This window comes from Mustela nivalis, assembly GCF_964662115.1.
Source record: "Mustela nivalis genome assembly, chromosome: 15".
In the NCBI taxonomy this organism is placed as follows: domain Eukaryota; kingdom Metazoa; phylum Chordata; class Mammalia; order Carnivora; family Mustelidae; genus Mustela; species Mustela nivalis.
Window position 1 is genome coordinate 20319032 of NC_139034.1, and position 18020 is coordinate 20337051.

An 18020-nucleotide genomic window follows, 5' to 3' on the forward strand; every position below is an offset into this window, starting at 1 on the left:
TAATGAACAGTGTTTCCCTAATAAAACTAGCATTTTTACAAGATTTTTTCATATTTATTTTATGTAGTTTTAGTTACAGAGTCAAACTAGAATTGAATCAATCTGATATTTGTATTTAGGAGAAAAATGTCTTTTAAATGTTCTGCATTCTCTAAAATGCATTTTGCTCAGTATTTCCCCCTTAATTTTTTAAGCCCATGTGTATTTCAAGGGAAATTTAATCCATATGTCCCTGACTCACTCACACTTAACTCATCAAAATATTGTTTAGTAAAAGCTATTTGATGTTGAAAAAGCCTTATGAGTCTTTATAAGTCTTTTTTCTCTCTCTTTGAATTAAGTTGCTCTGCCACTCATAAATAGTATACCCAAAGGGGTCACATTCAGCTTCAAACACAGGATTCGCAGAGCTCTTGAAGACAACAATAACGCATGCCCATTGCCTATAAAAGCTAAAATATTTAAATTTCTAACCTAATTTTTTTATTCACTTAAAGGGTTCTAAAAATAAACAAAAGCTTTACCTTGACTATCTAGCCTTTTTACTCTCTCCTCGCAACTTTATAGTGTCCACAAGGCCATTTATAGCCTGCAACATTTTGCTAGAATCCATATTTTGTTAGTGTCCCCCAAAAAATGAATGTCTCCTTCAACCATGTAGTTAGTCTGTAGGAACACTTTTAAAGGGACTCTTCATCATAACACATCCCTGCTAACCAAACTATGTAAATTTAAAATATTATAAAAAGACAAATTCAAGTATTATTTAGGAGACCATCAGCCATGATTCAGATCATATATAACATTCTTACATCTTTTCTTAAGAGGCCATCCTTTGTTATGCGTGCAAGTGTTTCACAAACAACAACAATGCCTATTCTTCCTAATACAATGTTCTAGTTGAAACTCATTTTTATTTTTTACTTGCTTCTCTGTACAGAGGATTTCCCATAAAGTAACTCTTCTAAGACTTATAGTTATACTTATTTTCAACCTGAAGAGCAGAGGCAATCAAGAACAGAGCTATCTTATCAGTACACCAGATCTCTACTACATGCAGGGGACTAAATTCTCATTCAAAAAAAATTTATATATATATATATAAATTATATTTAATATATATATTAATTATATATATAACATATATATATAATTTTTTTGAATGAGAATATATATATATATATATTTATATATATTTGAATAAACATATTAATCACCTGCTGGAAATATACAGGTCACCTTTTTTGTCACACTTGGAGAAAAAGAAATGTGAGGTAATTAAACTTTTTTACTGCCAAACGTGGAGAAGAGGAAGAGATGAGTAACCATCATTGCACACTGCCACACCTATGAGGCCTTGCTCCAGAAGACTCTCTCCAAAAGACTTTGGCATGAATTCAAACACTATATAAAAACGGATTTCACCACTACATTTAGAGCCCTACTATACAAAAGGACAAATAAGTCTTTCTGTATAGTGCAAATATTTTATTCATTTGATTATTTCATTTACATGGCTTTGTGCAAAATGTCCTTAAGCAATATTTACATTGCAATCAACTTATAAGTAGTTAGTTATCACAATAGAATCTGCTCCATCAGTTCAAATCATCATCCCAATAAATATAAGTGTAGAACATTTTATCAGCAAAAAAGAAGAGAAATTCAGACTGAGTTGCCTGTCTAAATATTGTTAAGCATTCTTTTCCAGATAGAATGTTTAAGCAGGTCAGTTAATCAGAATATGACTGATTACAGGATACCTACCTGGTTTAATTAGTAAGAAAAACTCAGTAACCAGTAAGAGCATGGGACTCTTGATCTCCAGGTTGTGAATTTGAGTCCCACATTAGGTGTAGAGATTACTTAAAAATAAAATCTTTAAAAAAAAGAAGAAGAAGAAGATGATGATGATGATGATGATGATGACTGACTGCAGTGTTTTATGCTTTTTTGAATCCCAAAAATTCTATTGAATTTTTCTTTCATTTTAAGTCACTAAATAAAACTGCTAAGTATAGTTGTAGTGTTATTCTAGTTCAATTTGTATATAAAACAGGAACATTAAGAATCATATACCATAGAAAACTTTCTTAAAACATCTTGCATCTCAGGGGCTAGGAGGAGGAGTCTCAACTCACCAACCAGTTTTAAGGGGGAAAGCAAAATGAGCTTGATAGTAGTAGTAAAAAAGTATGCACCATTGGGCAAGTGAAGCTGGGAGACATAATTTACATTTGTTGAAAGAAAACGATACTGCAGGTGATAACTTCACAACTCTAAATTAAGTATTACAGTTCATTTTCAGATGTGGAAATTAAGGTTTGGATATTAAAGTATTTACTTATAATCACATCACAAGCAGAGATGAGCTGAGATTTATTAAACCCATTTTTCTGCCTTTGTTAAACCCCTTGTTCATTCTACTATATCAGTGTTTGCTTGGTTTTTAATTACAAGTTTCAACCCATTGGTGTGTAAGCAAATCAACTACATGGATCATTACCAGCATTATTTGTAAATGAAATAAAAGAGAAAAGAATAAATTTGAATACAGAATGTCAAAATTCATTGCACACAGTAAAAATAAGAGCTGAAAGGACCTGCCAAGTCTTTATTCTCTGAAGCCAGATCCCTACTTGGTTGAGGTTGGATGTGGTTATCCAAGCAAAACAAGTATTGATATTGGATATTTACTAAATGAATGACATTATGGTGGGTGCTTAAAAGTAAAAAGACATATGATTAAAGTTTCTGCTTCCAAGGACGTTATAGTCTAGAGGAAAAACAGACAATGAAAAACAACAGCAACCTAGATATACAAAGGAAACCACGTTAACACAAAACAGGACCCTTGACCACCATGTGTATTCTGGAACGCCTTCCTAGAATAGTGTTTCCTATCTTGAGTCCAGGAACATAAGTAAAGGATTTAGAAAGATTTAAAGACTTGTTGCAGACTGTGGAAAACATCATATACTAAAATACCACCTTCCCTCTGAAACAGTAGTTCTAAATTATTCAGGTAAAAGTATGAGGCAAGGAGTCTCTGCAGTTGAGACTAACAAGCTTGCTAGGGAAGCTTTATGTGCCATGAGGAACCTGGATTTTTATCCTGAAGCCATAGTGAGACAATGAAGGATTTTAAGCTGGCAATGATAAGATCCTATTTATTTATTTATTTATTTATTTATTTATTTATTTATTTTTAAGACTTTATTCATTTATTTGACAGAGAGAGAGATCACAAGGAGACAGAGAGGCAGGCAGAGAGAGAGGGGGAAGCAGGCTCCCTGTTGAGCAGAGAGCCTAATGTGGGGCTTGACCCCAGAACCCTGAGATCATGACATATATATGTGTGTGTTTGTGTGTATATTTATATATATATATATATATATATATATATATATATATTTTTTTTTTTTTTTTTTTTTAATCACTCAGGCCACTGTGTAGCTCAATATTTTAGGATGCCCACATTTGAGGTAAAAGGCTGTTGTCTGAACTCGAAGAGATAGGAGCATGAACTAAATTTCAGTTAGTGGTGGCAAGAAAGCAAAGGGGACAGCCTCAAAACAACACTAAAATGTCAACGACTGATGCCGGGCTGGGTGTGAGGAGTAAGAATGTAAGAATGAGGGAAACAAAGCCTGAGAGAAGGAATGATATACATACTATTAAATATGTTTGAGAATGTGAAGATGCAGGGTTTCAGGGGAGAAGAGAATGAAGACGCTTGGTTCAGTTTGGCCAAATACAAAGGTTTAGAATTTGACACCCAAGTTGAGCGTGGAGTTTACAATTAAAACCACTGAAATCACCCAAGAAAAGTGAGACTATATAGGAAGAAGAGCAGCAGGCCAAAGGCAGAGTCCACCAAGGATACCACGGAAGTCAAGCAGTAAAAGAACAATAGAGACGAGTATGCTGTAGAAATCAAGGATCTCTCACTGAACATTTTTAAATTGATATTCCTTGGAACACAGGTGTTTTGAAATGTGTTAATGAGGGGGAGAAGTATAGCTAAATTCTGGGTTTAAATATAAAATGTTACACAGTTTTTTAAAAAAAATTGATGGATAGACTTTTCTGAGCTTTTAACATATTAATTCATGTATATTCTCCTATCACTCTGGCCCAAGCAGAGGATGAGAGTGACATAAAAAGGAGTGAATAGGAGTGAGGAACTAAGAAGTAGAAACTGATATGTAGAAGCCTAACAAAGGAGAAAAGGAACAAAGATAAGACAGTTGCTAGTCAAGGCAGGATGAGTGGGAAACCACCCCTGGTAGAGTGAGTAACTGCTTGGCACAGGATGGAAGATAACATTTTCTGAAATTGGAGAAAAAGAGGTATTGACAGACGCAGAGGCAGAAAAGTCTTTAGATAGAAGAGGGCATCAAGATCAATGACAGATTTTCTTTTTCCTCCAAAATACAAAACTTTCATTTCTTTATATAGTTAGGATGGAAAAATGTTCCTATGTGAATTTTCTAGGAAGGAGCTATGTATTTCACCATCTTCTCCACAAGATGTGTGACCACAAAAGGGATAACTGCTTCACAGACTACAATACCTGAACTCTAATCTTTGATTCCTTAAACATTCCCGAAACATCTCACGTTCACAGCTATGTATGTTTTCTTTTTCTTTTTTTTTCCAAGATTTTACTCATTTATTTGACAGAGAGGGAGAGCACAAGCAGGGGGAGCAGCAGGCCGAGGGAGAGGGAGGAATAGCTTCCCCGCTGAGCAGGGAGTCCAATGTGGGGTCCGCGTGGGGCTCGGTCCCAGGACCCCTTGGCTCATGACCTGAGCCAAAGGCAGACACTTCACTGACTGAGCCCCCGAGGCTCCCCGGTGTACGTGTGTTTTCAGTTGCATCTCACACTGCCCGGCCCCAGACTTTATACATCCTAATCACTGGCCAGTCTTCCTTATTCTTGTTCACATACTGCATCTGGGTGTTTGTTCTAACTCTTCTGCCCTGCATACAGTGCTCTTCTCTCTCATATCGCCTGTCCACACCAACCCACCCATTATATCTCACTTCAAATGCCGATGCCATCATCCTGTTCCAACTCCACCGACCCCCAAAAGAGGCTGGATGGAAATCATCACAGTTCAGTGAATGTCTATGGAATATTTATCTGGCCCTCTCTTGTTGAGAGGCAGAATGCATAACAGTTAAATGCTCTGACTTGGAAGTCACATAACCAGTCCGAATCTTGTCTCTACCATTTACTAGTTGTATGGCCTTCCCTAAATTACTTCACCCCTTGATCTCATTTTCTATCTGTAAAATGGACACAATAGCAGTACCTCTCTCCTAGGTTTGTTGTCGTGAGGAGTAAGTGAGATCAATTCATGTAAAGTGCTTTAACAATCCTCAGCTACCCTTCCTCCCTTATGTCCTAGTCATTCCTATGTATTTCTTATCTTTACTATGTAATATAAGCTCTTGAGAAAAATTCATGTCTTATACTTTACTATATGCTCCCTTAGTACCAAAAACAGTGAATAATTTTTGTTGACTACATGAATGAATGAGTGAATGCTGAGTTGAATATCTCTCTCTAAGCATTTAATTTACAAGAAGGAACTACTTGGTAGGAACGATATGGCAGTTTTTAAATTATGCCATTTAAAAAATAATGGTATGCGTGGAACCTAGCTAGATTGACCAATTACATAATAGCTCTTGTTGGTTTTCAGCATCTTTTATTTATGTTTTCTCCGAAATGCATTGTCTTTCACATTTTTAAAGAATAATTTGAAGTCATTTCCAGAAAAATAGAAAGGATGTGATCTGTTAATGTAAGTGGCCTTTTTGCTCTAACATACAAATGTGACAATCTCTTTGCAATTCCATAAAGACAGATTGCATACTATGTGACAGTTACTGTGTTAGTAAGAAGATAACACCCCTTTCTGTAAGTAACTTGTGCCAAATGGGAGAAATAGACTTCAAAACACATATATTTAATATACTATAAGGCTGCAGTGAAGATGCACCCGGGAAACCATGGGAGCATGAAGGCAAGGCACTTACTCCAACCAAGGGATGCCAAGAGTACCTCCTAGTCCAATAGATTTAAATCATCTCCTCTGGTTTATTCACTCATCTATTCTAGCAGGAATTTACTCTTCTCAATCATTAAATGATATCCTAGTGCCATAAAAGAGTCACTACCCTTCCAGAAAATGAAAAATGTATTCCATATGTTGAACTAAATGTGATGTAACTAGAAACACAAATCTCATCTGGATCACCTATTGAATCAAAAAGCAGAACAAATTATCACCATGGACATTAAGACTATCACTGTTTTTGAGTATATTTTTGTGCTTAAAAACTCATTTGTATTTTACTTAGACTATATATGCTTTATAAGCTTTTTTCCCAGTAAAATCATTCATTGCCTTTGTGGAAAATGCACTAGTTTTTGTTGATTTATTTTTAACACAAGATTATCTGTTATACAAATAAATTGGAAAGCCTAAATGGTAAGTTAAAATTAGAACCTATCAGATTATCTCTTGTTACTTTTAAAAATTATTTACTATAAGCACAATGAATAAGATGAGATGTTAGATAATATTAGTGCAAAAATAGGGTGCCCAAGTGGCTCAGTGGGTTAAGCCTCTGCCTTTGGCTCAGGTCATGGTCTTGGGATCCTGGGATGAAGGCCCGCATGGGGCTCTCTGCTCAGCAGGGAGCCTGCTCCCCCCCCCCCCGCCCCCACTGCCTCTCTGCCTACTTGCAATCTCTCTCTGTGTCAAGTAAATAAAAATAAAATCTTTTAAAAATATATTAGTGCAAAAATAAGTGTTCTACCCTGATGAACAGATATTTTGTTAAATGCAGTCTTCAACTGTTCTTATATAGAAGGTTCTACTCTTTCCATTTCTGTTTCAGACCATGTTGAGTTTTACCAGAGGTAGGAGTACTTGGATCTGAAAACACTGATGTGGTTCTTAAACACCTGTCTCCTTTTGTACAGTAATAAACTAATACACTAAGTGCACTATGGAGATGATTGGTTATTGTCCCTCTCAATCTAAAGATAGATTATGTTCAAAAAGTCACCAAAGAGAAACCACATCTTGGGCACAGTGAGCTTTGTATAAAATTTGGGTTTGTAGGGATGCTTGGGTGACTCAGTTAAGCATCTGCCTTCGACTCAGGTCCTGATCTCAGGGTTCTGGGATAGAGTGCCCCATCGGGCTCCCTGCTTAGCAAGGAACCTGCTTCTCTCTCTGCCTGCTGCTCCCCCTGCTTGTGCATGTGAAACTCTCTCTCTTTGACAAATAAGTAATAAAAATCCATTTTTAAAAATTGGGGTTTGTAATGGAATGTGTGTGTGTGTGTGTGTGTGTGTGTGTGTGTGTGTGTGTGTTAGGGAGGGAGGGAATACTGCTAGAAGTTAAATTCATAATTCTTGAGCTACGTATTCTCTTAGTTGTTCACATTATTTTTTTGACTCAAGTATAAACATAACAAACTCAAACATAAACTACTTTCATGCAAGAAGTTTCTGAAAACCTCAAAGGACTATTATTCTGGTAGTATATTTGGACCACTATCAATATTCTCTGTACATAAAGAAAAGAAACATTGTCTAGAGATTTTGTTACTATACTTTTTTTTTTCTTGGGGCATTTCAAATGCCTGAAATCCAGGGAACTATCCTAAATGATAGAAATCTCAGATCTTCTGCAACATTTCCCCCAACTCCCTCTTCCCCAGGCACACACACAAACACCTCCATTTTCTTTGTGCCTAAAGCTTTCCTAGGATTTCAAAACTAAGTTCCAACTTTCTCATACTCTTATTAGTTTCTTTTAAGTTGTTCTGAGAGTGATGCATGTTATCCTTTTATTCTATGGGAGAAATATTTTTTACGATATTTATTTATTTATTTATTTATTTGAGAGAGAGAGAGAAAGCAGGAACAGAAGAGAGAGCACAGGCAGGAGGAAGGGTCAGAGGGAGAGGAAGAAGCAAATCCCAGCAGGGAGAGAGCTGAACACAGGGCTCATCCCAGGACCCCAGGACCCTGACCTAAGCCAAAGGCAAACACTTAACCAACTGAGTTACCCAGGCACCCTAAGAAATGTTTTCTTTAAATTACATTGTCATACTTAAAAATAATAGAAGTCCAATGCAGATAGATATCTTACATATGCTCAGTTACTCGTGCTAGGAGTTATTTTCCTACAAATTGAATCACAGTATAGAAATAATTGTAAGAATCATTTTTATTTTTTTTTTAATTTTTTTGAATGCTATCCTTTTGTACTAAACACAAAGGATTTCAGATGAACTCTATTCCTTTTAAATAATGTCAGGATTTTAAGTTTAATAATTTATAAAGATTAGTCAATGTTTATTATTCCCAAATAATTGTCTTTTAAGTGTCCGTAAAGCAAATTGAGCACGTGGTTTCGAAGTAATTGAGGTCAGAGAAAATCTACATAGTTAATAATACTTTTATTAATATTAAACTAAGTTTAGGAAGTATTCAAGTGATTCTAAAATACATTGTAACTTCAGACATACTAAATACAGTTTGGGCCAATTAAAATTCATCAAATAATTGTAATTGCCAATTTTATTTAAACTTCAATTCTTTGTCCCTATATACTCTTGTGGTACATTATATTGAAATTCATAAAGAATCTTAGCCTTGTTTGAAAATTTAATTGCCATAATTGCCTGTTAATACCTAGAATGTTATTGACACCCCTAAAAAATGACTAATTTCTCTTTGTAAGAAAAACAAAAGCAGTCCTTGACCTCTGGAAACTACCCTGAGCCTTGAAAGGAAGCACATATTGCCAGGAATTAGCCTAGAGCTCACAGCTAGGCCTTGGTGTTCTCCTGTTGGTCATAAACAACCTCCCAGAACACCAGGATCAGACAAGGTCTCATGATGATGATGTGAAGCAAAAAACGACTTTATAAGTCATGGAAGTATAGACAAAAGCAAGATTACACTGCAGACCACCTCAATACCAAACAGCCCCCCCATCTCCTTTTTAATATGAGGGACTACCACTTCTCTGCTAACTATAGCATTAGCTAGATCTGGTCCTCCCTCCCTCTAAATGAGATTTATTAAGACCCATAATCGCAGAATTATCCCTGCTTCCTGACAGAGCCCAATCCAGAGCAAAGCCATGCTCCTTGAACCCTTCCCAGAATCGCTTCACCAAAGCCCAGATCCTACAAAAGTCCTTTTTGACACTCTTTCTAGGTTGCCTGTGTCTTACTCACTGCAGTGAGCAGTAAACCCAACCTCTTAAACTACAGATGTGTTCCCGGTTGGTCTTCGACAGGAGAGTATCGACACATCCATACCTCCTAAACTATGAATATTGAACTAGTAGTTAAGTAAAAATGATATAAAAGAACCTTGTAAACTCTAAAGCTCTATTAAAAAGTTGGTGTATTAGTGAGATCTCCAGACTTGGAATTTTGTTTTCAGTAGAATCATCCAAACCCACAAGTATTTTTTTAACATTCTACTTTTAAAATACATTTGATGAATAGTTCCCTTTTCAAATATAAAACATATGTACTTTCGACTCTAGGTTTACCATCTCAACTGATTAAAGATGCTGTGACTCTGAAAGAGAAGTTCATTCATTTGAAGAGTCTTTTCCTTATGCTTGGGTAATCTTTGTTCTAGGACAGACTTTAAATTAGCATTTAAATTAATGTCAAGTAATATCCTTTTCCTTTCAAAAATAGTAATGGATCAATATTGCTTAAACACTATGTTGTCAGTGCTAGAAGTAAATAACACTTATGAGTTCCTTTAGTTACCACTTTGCATGGTGGAATTTTAAAGGACTGTATTGTATGCATCAATACAGGGGAGGAGGTTTGGTTCCATCTATTTGTTTAACTGCACTTTAACAGCCATCACTTGACTTCAGTGTGTGCTTGAGAACAGTATTCTAACGTATCCTTTTATTGCTCTAGTAATGATTGGAATGGATATATCTACATTCAGTCTTGAACTCACCACACCAAGGAAAGTTAGGAGGTTAAATTTGTACCCAGTTATCTTCTAGAACAAAATCTGCTCTATCGCCATCTCTCTGGCATCGAGAGAGGCTGCCCTTCTTAAGCTATTTTTATTTGAACAGGGATCCCAAGCTTTCAGATAACCAGATCTTCCATGTAAGATCTGCTGGTTTGTGATGGTGTCTTATGTAAACATTTTCGTATCAGATCCCTAAAATCCAGAGGCTCCCCCAAAAGGGATTAAAACATAATCCCCTCTCTCTATTGCTGTAGTGGATTAACTCTGTATTCTCTCTGATGCTGGTTTGCTCCCTGAAGGCTACAACAAAAAGATTCAGTGCTCCTTAAACATAATATGGAATTGTAAGTTGTAATTGGAGATTTCCCAAGGACAGGGGTAAAAATGACACACTATGAAGGCTGAATGTTTCATGACGCGTCTTTTTAAAATAAGGACCAGTTCGAAGTTCTTTTATAAACCCCCAGAAAATCTCAATTCAACAGAATAAGATTGGAGTAAAAGCAGAAAGGAGGGCAGTCTTCTCTCAGAAATGTAGAGAGTTTAGTAGAGAGAATGCGTTCCTCGTTAAAAGTTCACGGAGATGTGTCCTTAAAAATTCGTAATATATTTCAGTAAATCAGTATGTACGGTTTTGATAATGTGTTCAGGGATTTTTTTTTTTATGCCACCCCAATTTAATTGTTTGGATATGTTAAATTACTTTTTAAGAGCAAGGAATAGGGGCGCCTGGGTGGCTCAGTGGGTTAAGAGCAAGGAATAGCTCGCCATTTTAAATGTTTGTGACCATTCTACGTCTCCAAATGCCAGAAACCTCTATTAAACCAGAAGTCAGTAGTCGCCAGTGTATAGAATGACGACTTTCCTGAGGTTTTAGCAAGGCCCAGCGACATTTAAGAAGACACTGTTTTTGATGTCAGTCACGGCACCTTCTTTCTCACCTCGCCCCAATCAAGAATAAGCTTTCTGGATTTCTCCGAAAGGGAAACAGGGAAGGTGGCATCCAGAAGAACGTCCTGGTGGCGGAAGGGTTAAGGGAGCGGTTCGAACCGGCCCGAGCGATGGGGGATTCCGAGGAGGGCGCGGGAGGCAGGAGGCGCCTCGGAGCGCGCGCACAGACCCTCCAATAAACACAAAGGAGGGCCTGGGGAATAGAAACCCAAATCCACTTGTAATCGTACAAGAGATTCGGGCATAATTACTTGAGCAACCTAGATTAAGATTGATGAGCCTTTAAAGTGGCGCTTCAGATCGACCGCCTCGCCCTTTGGAAAGAAAAACCGTGTGGAGCCGAGCTGGACCCCGACTCCGCTGGGCTCCGCGGCGGAAACCCGGGCCGGGAGTCCGCGCGCCCCGGGGCCGGAGCCCCCCCTCCCCCGCCCCCAGTGCGGGCTCCTGGAGGACGGGGAGCAGTAAACTGAAAGAAAGGGCTTGGCGTTAGTCAGAGCCCGGCGGTCAGGATCTGGGGTGAAGGCCGACACTGACCCAGCTTGCTTCCGTCCACCCCGTTGAGTGCGGCTGAAGCCGGCCGATTCCTCTGTGTGCCTCCCGCAGCGGGAACGGCCGGGCTTTGTGCAGGGCGGTCGCGGGTTTAGTGTGTGCTACTCCCTGGAAACGTGAACTTTCCTGCAGTTCCCGCGCCCGGCGGGGTCGGGCCTGCTATCAGTGGCCTTGGCGGTGGCCAGAGGAGCCGGTCTCCCCGGGAGGAGCAGCCGCCGAGGGGCCCGAGCCTGGGCGGCCGCAGGGGACCTGGCTTTTTATTGCCTTTATCCTACTGTTAATGTGACTCATTTGACTATATGCATTTCAGGGCGGGCGGGCGGGGGGCGGGTGGAAGGGAACACACCGCGCTCTTGCTACCGAAAACGAAGGGGAAAAAAAGGGGCGGGGGGAGAGAAGGAAGGAAGGAAAGAAAGAAAAGAGAAGAGCAGAGAAAAAGAACAAGTAATTTCTGATTTCCGTGTCTGTATCTTAAGTACAGTATAGCCAAAAAAAAAAAAAAAAGCCTCCCCTTTTGGGGAATCTTCAAGGGCAGCTAAGTAATCCCCTTCGAATTTATATTCTAAGACGTAATTTTCAACGTTAACTCAGACTGAGGGAATTCGAAGTAAGCACCTCAGTAGGCACACTTTCTAAAAATCTCTTTTACTGGAGATTAGTTTCTCTAGTTTTCCAAGTTGAGAGATAGTACTTTTCGGACGCTTTTCTAAGAATCTTCTTGTTCAAGCGTCTTACAGTTTCATCACTTTTGATTGTGGGTGCGATTAACGATTTTTGTTCTTTTCTATATAAGAAATGTACTTAATATCTTTGTGTGCGTGGATATGGATGTGGTGCGCCCTAGGACGCTGATATTAATCTTCCTGCAAGATGCAAACCCGTTAGTACAGTGGAATTTATATATTTAGATCCCATACCCCTTCACATCCTCCCGCCCATCCTTGGGGAACGCTGCTACCGAGTGGAACGGCTTTACAGGATGGCTGGTCTTTGGGGGCAGTGCTGACTGCCTGCGGTCTCTTTCGGAAAGCCGGTGGTGCTCAATGGAGAATCCCGAGCATTTATAGGATTTCTAGGTGGAGGATACAGACTCGCTTGCTAAGGGTCTCTTATTCGGTATCTTGACCACTTGGGGTTTTATGGGATTATTTATCTCTACTCTTGTTATAAGATAATGTGCAAGAGCTAAGCAAACCTTATCTCACATGAAAGAAGCTGGCCGGGTTACACTGGCACCATTTTCTTAGTGCATCTTTAAAAATAAAGACCTGCGGCACCCTTTGGGAGGGAGCGGGAGAGGGCCACAGGGACTGACTCCCGTGCCCTTGTCTTTCAGGCCCAGTGGTTCTCAGCACCCCAGCCCAGCTCATCGCTCCTGTGGTGGTGGCCAAGGGGACTCTCTCCATCACCACGACCGAAATCTACTTCGAGGTAGATGAGGATGATCCTGCCTTCAAGAAGATCGACACTAAAGTGAGTCAGAGTGATTCGTGTGCAGTACTAGTGGCTTTCTGGCAGGAAGTGGTTTTCGATTTTGCTTGGTTTTAAATGACAGTGGGGGAGGGGAGCACATTTCCATTTTTGTCATAGGAAATAAAATGAATGAAATAACACATGCTCTATTTTATGGGATTGAAAAATATATTAATGATTTTAAATCCCGTGTTACCAGAGCATGCACATTACAGTCTCTCCATGAGTGCCTTTGTGTGCGCTTGGGTAAATTTGGTAGGTAAGCCAATTGTTCCAAAGCCTCTGGGGTACAGCATCCCAGGCTCTCTGGGAAGACCAGGAGGGGTCTTCTGAAATATTTTAAGATGACTTTTACTTTCCAACAGTGTAAATTGCAATGTGAATTACTATTCATTGAAAGGTTGTAAGGAAACTGGGGAGCAGCAGCGTTTAGATATAAATTCCACTCCATTATTACATCAGTTTTTCATCTCCTGAAGTGAGAATGAGTTTTACCTGTGAATTTAGAATAAGAGAAACTGATTGTTTGAGAAGCGTTGATTTAAAGTGTATATAGGTACATGGGTATATACTAGCAATCAGATGTTTAAAGTTCGTGTTCTTCTGTGGGTGCCATGCCAGAAAAATACCTACTTGGACAGTATGAAGTACATAAATATTTATTTATTATATCTTAATGTATAGATTTTAACACCTGATATTAGGATAGCTCTACACCCCTGCTCTTTTTATTGAAACCAATTTGATTGTTGTTTTAACTTTTATGTTCCTGTGCAGTTTGCAAACTTTTTTCCTGAGGTTAAGAATTCAAGTGTCATGCCAGATATTCAAGCATCAGTTTATAAAGATCTTTCTGTGTGGTGTTATCAGAAGGAACTATTCTAATATCGTCAAAGACAAGTGCGCCCACAGATCCAGAACTATACTACTTATATGTAATTTTTACATAGAGATAAAGTATCATTAAACACTTTGTAGAAGAGGAATTGAAATTCTAAAATTCATTCCCGTCTGAATTAACCACCTACCTTGAGGCCTGTAGGTGATTAGTGCTCTCAGCACTTGTTGATATTAAAATACTTGGAAGGACAGTCATAGGACTTCTTGCACTTCCAGCTCCCAAAGGCTGGAATGTTTAAAATGGGTATGAATGTAGTGTATTTGATTTTTAAATAATCGAAAGTGTGTCTTTATGCTTTTATCATTAGTTTGCCCTTTGAAGTAAAAAGAAATTTGGGATTTCTGATTAACTTCCTCAGCTAATGGAACACTTACTGCATAAAATAAGATTTGACATAAAATGGTCAGAAATAATCTTTATTTGGTTAGCACAGTTATGCACATTTTGAAACTTTCATTATGACTTGAAGTTCACTTTCTCTGAGTTAGTCTAATTTTTAACTGAGCAGTCTGTACCATCATGACATAGTTTTTCCTCATATTATCAAAAATGCTACAGAAATACTAATCTAGAAGAGCAAGCTTTCAAGGGTAGATTTAAGTGTGTCTGTTGTAGAAAGAAATAGTCTTATAAGTAAATCATTATCTTGTGTAGCTGTACAAAGAGTTTTCTCCAGGATTTTAAGGTTTTATTTTTAATTTCATTAGCATACTCCTTAAAATGTTTAAAATACTCGAGTGGGTTGAATTTTCAAAATGGAGCATTACCTTTTTGATAGAAAAACAATTTAAAGTGAGACACGACAACTTTTATTTTACTTCATTTATTAGCTTCTAATTAAATAAAAACCAGCAACAGAAATTAAAATCTAAATCACAAAAGTAGTTATCCAGTGTATTTCAAGTGCATTTTTCAAATATATAATTCAGATATTCAAGCGTTATTATATAAGCTGAATTCAAATTTCTTTGAATATATTTAAATAACATTTCAAGTATATTTATGGAATGTTAGAAATAGAACAAGCATTATATTTGAAACAAAATGTAAACTTTTTAAAGTTCAGACACTTTCAAAGACAGATAAAAGTACCAGGAGGAAATCTACCTTTAAATGGTATCTTTGTTAGTGGAAAATGTCTGGCAGTCTCCAAAACGGCAATTTAACTTCTGTTCACCAAATCACAAAACACCAACATCCACACTTTCAAAGACAAAGTGAGATCACAATATTTGTTACAAATCAAAATATACATTACACTTTCCTTCAGATGGCATATCCAAATCGTGTTTACTCACAGACAGATGCACCTAAATCACCAGGATTGCTATAATCCTTTGAAAGTTAGGCAGAGTGTTCGCTGTGGTCTTGCATTACAGCCAGGTTGTTTCCCCGGTATTACTGTGTACTTTGCAAGGGAAATCCTTTGTAAAGAAGTCTTCTAATACTTGTGGGTTTGGGTTTTTCTCCATCCGCTTTCCCTACTTCTTTTTCTCCCCTTGGAGGGGTGGGTGAGATGATGCCTACACGTTGTATTGTTACTCCTTTTTAAGGAAGAAATTGTTTGCACTGACAAGTGGGATATTAGGAATCCAACAGGAAGTTTACACTGAATCAGATCTTTGAGAAGAGTAATCACATTTCGGCTCTCGATTAAATTGTCCTCTAAAGTTTTTCCAAACTTTTCGGGTTGGTCAGGATCTCTCTTGCCAGTCGCCACGTTTGTTTGGCAGCGTTCTCCAGAGCCGAATGAGGTTTGCCTTGAAACAGATCTAAGTTCGGTAGGAAGTAGTGAGGACACCGCCGGCACTGCAGGCAGGAGATAAGTTGCAGCAAAATCCCGTTAAGCCGATCACCCAGGCAAGACTCGTCCCAGTCTGACTCCCGGGGATGCTTTTCACACTCGTAGGAAACCAAAGTCTTCATGTGGTAATTGTTCAGGGGCTGGCCTGGCAGTTCAAGGTGACGATCCCGTAAGGTTTTGAGGATGGAGAGGCATTTCTTTCTGCAGCCCCCCATCTGCAGTCTGTTCTCTGCTTCCGCGAACTGCAGCACCCAGGCGTCGCTCTCGGCCGAGCTCTGTTTGCCGGCCAGGGAGTGGCACTCCTTGGACAAGAGATTGAACCCTTCCGCTTTGACCTCCGCCACCCGGTTGGGTCCCGGCCAGGGGATGTGGGGAAGTGGCCAGTGGGCAGCACTCCTCGGCCAGATCCCGGTGCATTTAAAAGCCGGGGTGATCTGCACCACGTACCTATCTCGGATTCTCAGTTTCACTTCGCTGGTGTCTGCCACCATCTTTACCACATCCCTGTAGCTACATTTGTCTACCGCTTGAGCCACCAGCGTCTGAAACCTGGACCGGATTTTGCGCGCCGAGAGGTAGCCGGAGGCGGTAATGAATTCCACCCAGAGGGACATGCTCCTCTTGCGCCCGTCGCTCAACTTCAGCACCGCGCAGCCCGGCAGCGAGCCGTCGTCCACAAAGTTGAACACCCCCATTTGGTTAAGGTAAAGCACCACTTCAAATTCGGTGGGGGAGATGACCTCGAGGCCCTCGTAGCGGTTGTCCATCTCGTTGAGAGAGCTGATGAACCGGGGCTCCTGCACTTCCACTTCTTTAAGCACGTCGGAAACTACTTTGCAGACTTCCCGGATAGTTTTTGCAATGGCAGCTTTCCTGGCTTGGCATTTCTCATTGTAGTATTTATTCAGATGGTATACCAGCTTGGCCTGGGCCGCGATCATGTTGGGGCAGAGATCCGGATTGTACACCGGAGTCTCGCAGTAAGCTGTGGGATCCAATGCGGCTGCTAGCGCTGGAGCCAACTTCGGTGGAGAAACGGGCCGCCGCGCTCAGAAATGTACCCAAACGCTCTCCGATGTGTTGCAGCGGTGGGTTCCTAGCCGCTGCTTTCCCCTTCCTTTTATCTTTGAGCCCAGACGGTCTTAAAGTGAAAGATTGTTCTCCCCCCTCTCTCGGTCTTTCTTCCTCTTTTAAAGAATCCTTGTGTGAGAGAAACGCATGGAGAGATCACCTTCTCAGTAATGAAAACAAAAGTTGCGCTGAGACCCAGCAAAGCTCTTCCAGTAGTCAAAATAATCAACCCTTTCCGTATTTATTTACGCTTTCCCGTAATCATTGTGTATGCTGGACTGTTAATCAGATGGAGGAAAAGTGTGCTGAGTGTGTCGGGGGTGAGTGTGAGTGTGTATATGTCAGAAGAAGCTGCTGTTGGTTTGTCTAAGAGCCCAGATGCACTCGTGTGGAAATTATAAAGGCAGGGCCAGGCAGGCTGGCGGCCAATCGCCACTGGGCTCGTCACGACAGCCTCCTTCAGCTCCAACCCGGCTAATTAATCCCCCCTCATGGATATAGGCACACAAACTAAAGGTAGGAGGCTGCTGCCGGCAGAAAACCACGCAGGCCACCTAGACAGTTTTGGAAATCAAGAGGAATCTCTCAGCTTTGGTATTAATTGAAGCATATTGACGTTTTGAAAAGACTTGGCAAAGTGGTTCTCTTCTGTGTTGAAAACCCTGCCTGTCTTTTTGCAGGGGAAATGCAAATACAGGTGTATTAATGGCCATCCATCAATTAGTGAACTAGATGGGGTCTTCTAAAACAAAAGTCAGTAACTTGCATTTAGGGTAAGATAATTAACGTCTGGTAATCCTTGAGGTCTTTTTAAATGCAGGTTGAGAGTTTGCTCTTTCATGTATATGTAAGTTGGCTTTAGATGGACTGATGCCTGTGTCATTTGGGGGATGTTCCTATATGTTAGAATGGGGTTTTGGGTTGGGTTTTTTGTGCGTGTGCGTTTGGTGTTTTTTTTTTTTTTTTTTAACACTATGCAGCGTTTTATCTCTGGTTTTTTCCCCCTCATTTGCAGTTGTTGAAAGGAATATGAAAATTATTGCTTTGTTAGGTGTTGTCTACCCCAGTTTAAGTTAGGATGTTTAAAAAATGTTTAGTGTTACTCCCCCTCTCCCCAACTGCAGCCCTCTTTGTACTTTGGTAGACTTGCCCAACATAATCAGGACAGTAAGCTTTGTATGCACTGATGGGAATATTTTAAAAATAACTTATCTCTG

The 18020-nt window shown here is 39.5% G+C and overlaps 2 protein-coding genes across 13 annotated transcripts in view; one reads left to right on the forward strand and one right to left on the reverse strand.

The window, feature by feature from the left end:
• Positions 1-18020, forward strand: part of NBEA (neurobeachin) — a 667546-nt gene that overhangs the window by 465813 nt on the left and 183713 nt on the right. For 6 of the 12 annotated variants that reach the window (XM_082700384.1, XM_082700385.1, XM_082700381.1 and 3 more), the window contains one exon: positions 12891-13027. In XM_082700384.1, the coding sequence (XP_082556510.1) occupies positions 12891-13027 (137 nt within the window). Of the gene's footprint in view, positions 1-11176; positions 11837-11912; positions 11999-12523; positions 12631-12651; positions 12671-12890; positions 13028-17247; positions 17320-17378; positions 17398-18020 lie in introns of those variants that run through there. The other 6 variants (XM_082700391.1, XM_082700383.1, XM_082700389.1 and 3 more) reach the window with 6 other exon arrangements.
• On the reverse strand, positions 14736-17166 carry MAB21L1 (mab-21 like 1). The gene has a single exon (XM_082700464.1). It carries the CDS (start codon positions 16671-16673, stop codon positions 15594-15596), a length of 1080 nt encoding a protein of 359 aa, XP_082556590.1. The 5' UTR covers positions 16674-17166; the 3' UTR covers positions 14736-15593.